Raw genomic sequence first — 3,944 nt, 5'->3', positions numbered from 1 at the left:
GAGGTGAGAAGAGGTTTTGTCTCTAAGATATTTAGATTTCATTTAAAACAATATATGAGGCAGCTGAAACAGGGCATTTTAGGTCTTTTTTATTTCTCTATATCACATTGCTAACTCAAAACAGGAACCTTAGAATTCTTCCCTGAAAGTATGTAATCAAAGAATCGGATTGAAAATTATTCAATTTCCAGATAAATACAGATGGGAAAGTGATCTTGCCCAAGGCGAAACACTATTCTTCAAGAGAAGTCACTTAACTTACTAGGCTTCAGTTTACACAATCTATGAAATTTGGGAAATTATATGAAGGAATAATGTATGGCTAAAATGCTAGGATTTTTATGATTAACTTTTTTGTCAATGGAGGAAGTAGTGGCATGTAAGGGGCGAGGATCTGCAATTTCACTGCCTAAGTTGCAGCTGTATGACCTTAATAAGGTCATGGCAGTTTTCTCATCTTTTAACAGAGATAAAAGTAATCTGCCTTACAAATTATGGTTAGATAAGAAAATGCACATTAAGTCTTTAAGAATACCTGGGATTTAGTAGGTAGCTCCTATTTTGCCAGGCTTCACACATCCAGTAATTTGGCAGTGGGGGGAAAAATGGTTCAGTAGGTAGTATTGGCAACTGACACATTAGTATGTGCCAGGCCCTATTCTAAATGCTTTCCATATTGTTTTAATCCAATGAAGCAGTGCTATTCTTATCCACATTTTACCAATGAGGGAACAAACAGTAAAATAAAGTACTTTGCTCAGTTCATGGAGATAGTAAGTGAAGGCACTAGAATACTAGTGCTAGAATACTAACTCAGCTCAGGTGATAAAGCTCCAGAGACCATTCTCTTAACCACACTGCTGCAGTTGCTAAGTAACATCCTTAAGGCGATGGGGGAGCCAAGATAACACAATCAAATTTACCAGTTAAGCAATACCTGTGGGCAGTCAGAATCTACAGCTTTAATATTAACCACCTTCAAATTATTTCAAATAAGACCATATTTTAAACTAACAGCAAATGTTTATTCATGATTGAAGCCAGAAGAATTTATAAACGCATTTTAATACCTTGCTGATAAAATAACATTACATCTTTGCAACCTTGTAAGGAATACAGAAGATATTGTAAAGGCTTTGTGTATCTACTATAACCAGGTAATCAGAACACACATACACACATACACCACCACCCACTTTAGTGTTACCCCATACCAACTTTTCAGAAAGGCCATCTTTAAAGCTCTACTGGATAACTGAGTAAATAGAGTCCAAAAGACTGGGGAGAAGGGAAGAAAGAGATGAAAATGATAAGCAGCACACATTTCAGAGCCCACTTATAAGCACACGACATTATGAATATTGAAAAAAAAGGGGTGGGGGGAAGGCAATTAAGCATTTTCAGAGAGCGTATTTTGGCAATATTCAACGCATAAGGAGGCTGTGCTTGGGACCATCCACTCTCTCCAGCTTCTCAAAGTGTTTCCTGGCATTGCGAATGTTGATCAGAGTAGCCGCAGAAGGGATCGACGGATCCGACATAACCACCATCACGTACGTGTTTGATGTGAAGATGTCGATGAAAGCAGCGAAGTTAGAATTCCTAACTTCCATGCTCTGGAAAGAAGCGGCCAATTTACTGCAGCTCAGCTTGAACTGCTTAATTATGTTGCTGATCTTCTCGAATCGGTGGACATCACGCTGCTCTTTGCACTGGTAATGGGAGATGACCAAGAACGTGGCTCTCTCGAACAGCAGAACTTCATCGGCCTCAATAATCTGGGCAAAATTCCTGAGATTCATCTCCAGCTGCTGGACATTTGGAATCAGCTGATAGACAATACTGGACCAGGCTTTGTAGAGCGTTTCATCCCAGATGGATGTTCGAAAACAAGCACACTCCAGCGGGCGAGACAAACGCCTCAGGTCTTCCTCTCGCTCTTTAAAAATCAGGTCACGCTGATCTTCCTGAACCAGATCCATCTTGTGCACCAAGCAGAAGATTTTGGCATCAGGAGCGTTCTGGAGGATGGCCTCCAGACACGACTGGTAATAATGCATGTCCTTTTCCAGTTCACGGCTCTCCACGTCGAACACATAAATCAGAACCTCGACATTACGGAAGATGTTGTCTCGCTGGCTGGTGAAGTAATTTTCCATGAAGGTGTCCTGACCGCCACAGTCCCACAGATTCAGCACTAGGTTGCCCAGGAATCGGACGTGGGAGTGCTCCACATCAATGGTGGCACCCAGGCGCCGGGTGTCGCGAGCGATGTAATTGGCAAAGATAATCGACCTCATGCTGGTCTTCCCCGACCCGCTCTTCCCCATTAACAGCACCTTTTTCTTCATGGCTGTATTTGGCATCACCCGCCGGAGCTGCCGCGGACTGGGCCTCTGGGCGCGGCCTAACTGCAGCGCAGACGGAGGGAGGGAGAAGCCGGGGATTTCCGGGGCTCAGCCGGCTGGCCCGCGCCTCTGTACAGCTGGGGAAGCCGAAGGGCCGAGCTCGGCTCTGGGAAGGGCCGCGTCCGGTGAGCTCTTTCCCTGGGGAGAGCGCCACGGGGCGGACGGCTGCAGCAGCTCCGCAGAAACGAGCGCCTTCCGGGGAGAGAAGACTCTGAGCCTCGGCAGCCACCCACTTCCGGCGGCGATCTCGCGAGAACCCGCGCTCTCCAGCGTCGCTGCCGGAAGAGCTTTGAAAAACCGCTCTATTAATGAGACCCAGTACAAACCACCCGAAGGAGAGATTGGAAGGGGAACACAGGACTCGGGTGTTCTGTTCTCCTATTTAAACTGAGCTTACGGTCGCAAAATTGTACGTGCGTGGGCAGTTGGGAGAATTGCTGCCACCTCGTGGCCGGAAAAAGCACAGCACCCCACTATGGGCGGTGTACTTTTGGGTGGTTTTAACCTCCTGGCAACCCAGTCCAGTACTGTTGCCTGGAAAATCCCATGGACAGAGGAGCCTGGTAGGCTGTAGTCCATGGGGTCGCAAAGAGTCGGACACGACTGAGCAACTTGACTAACCTCCCCTGGAGTAGGAAATGGCAACCCACTCCAGTATTCTTGCCTGGAAAGTCCCATGGACAGAGGAGCCTGGAGGGCTACACAGTCCTTGGGGTCGCAGAAGAGTCGGACGCGACTAATCGACTAAACAAAAACAATGTGGTGATAGCACCTTAAACCTACTCTCTTAGTAAATTTCCAGCATTCAATACAGTGCTGTTAGTCATCGTGTTGTAGGTTAGATCTCTAGACTTATTCTTCGTGCGTAACTGCAACTTTGTATCCTTTGACTATTATCTCCCCATCACCCTCGTTTCCCCTACCTGGTAATAATTATTCTTTCTGCTGCTATGTGTTTGACTTTTTTAGATTCTAAAGATAAGTGAGATCATGCAAAGTTTTTTTCTTTTTATGTCTGGGTTATTTCACTCAAGGCTGATGCCCTCCAGTTTCATCCCTGGTGTTGCAAATGACAGGATCTCCGTTTTAAAGATTGAGTAGTATTCCCGTTGTATATATGTAAATCACCATTTCTTCTTTTTTTTCAACGTATTTTTCTTTTGTTTTTATGTTTAAAACAACATATCTTCATTTTCTGAACCACCAAGAGTATTTTCTAACACCATATTCTACAAGTGGATATTGACATACATTTTAGTTAAAATATATCAACAAAAGAATTCCTGCTGGAAGTTGAACATTTTGGGGTTTTCAGTTCAGTTGCTCAGTCGTGTCGGACTCTTTGTGACCCCATAAACCGTGGCATGCCAGGCCTCCCTGTCCATCACCAACTTTTGGAGTTCACCTAAACCCATGTCCATTGAGTTGGTGATGCCATCCAACCATCTCATCCTCTGTTGTCCCCTTCTCCTCCTGCCCTCAATCTTTCCCAGCATCAGGGTCTTCTCAAATGAGTCAGCTCTTCACATCAGGTGG

At 45.0% G+C, this 3,944-nt stretch overlaps 1 protein-coding gene across 1 annotated transcript; it reads right to left on the bottom strand.

Annotated features, from left to right (window-relative positions):
• Positions 1 to 1,003: 1,003 nt before the first annotated feature.
• On the bottom strand, positions 1,004 to 2,799 carry RRAGA (Ras-related GTP binding A). Its single transcript, XM_010857062.1, has one exon. It carries the CDS (start codon positions 2,364 to 2,366, stop codon positions 1,425 to 1,427), a length of 942 nt encoding a protein of 313 aa, XP_010855364.1. The 5' UTR covers positions 2,367 to 2,799; the 3' UTR covers positions 1,004 to 1,424.
• Positions 2,800 to 3,944: the final 1,145 nt, after the last annotated feature.

Source organism: Bison bison, unplaced genomic scaffold (assembly GCF_000754665.1).
Source record: "Bison bison bison isolate TAMUID 2011002044 unplaced genomic scaffold, Bison_UMD1.0 scf7180017864376, whole genome shotgun sequence".
NCBI classification, from domain to species: domain Eukaryota; kingdom Metazoa; phylum Chordata; class Mammalia; order Artiodactyla; family Bovidae; genus Bison; species Bison bison.
Note: the sequence above shows the minus strand (reverse complement) of the source record. Positions and strands in the feature narration are given on the sequence as shown.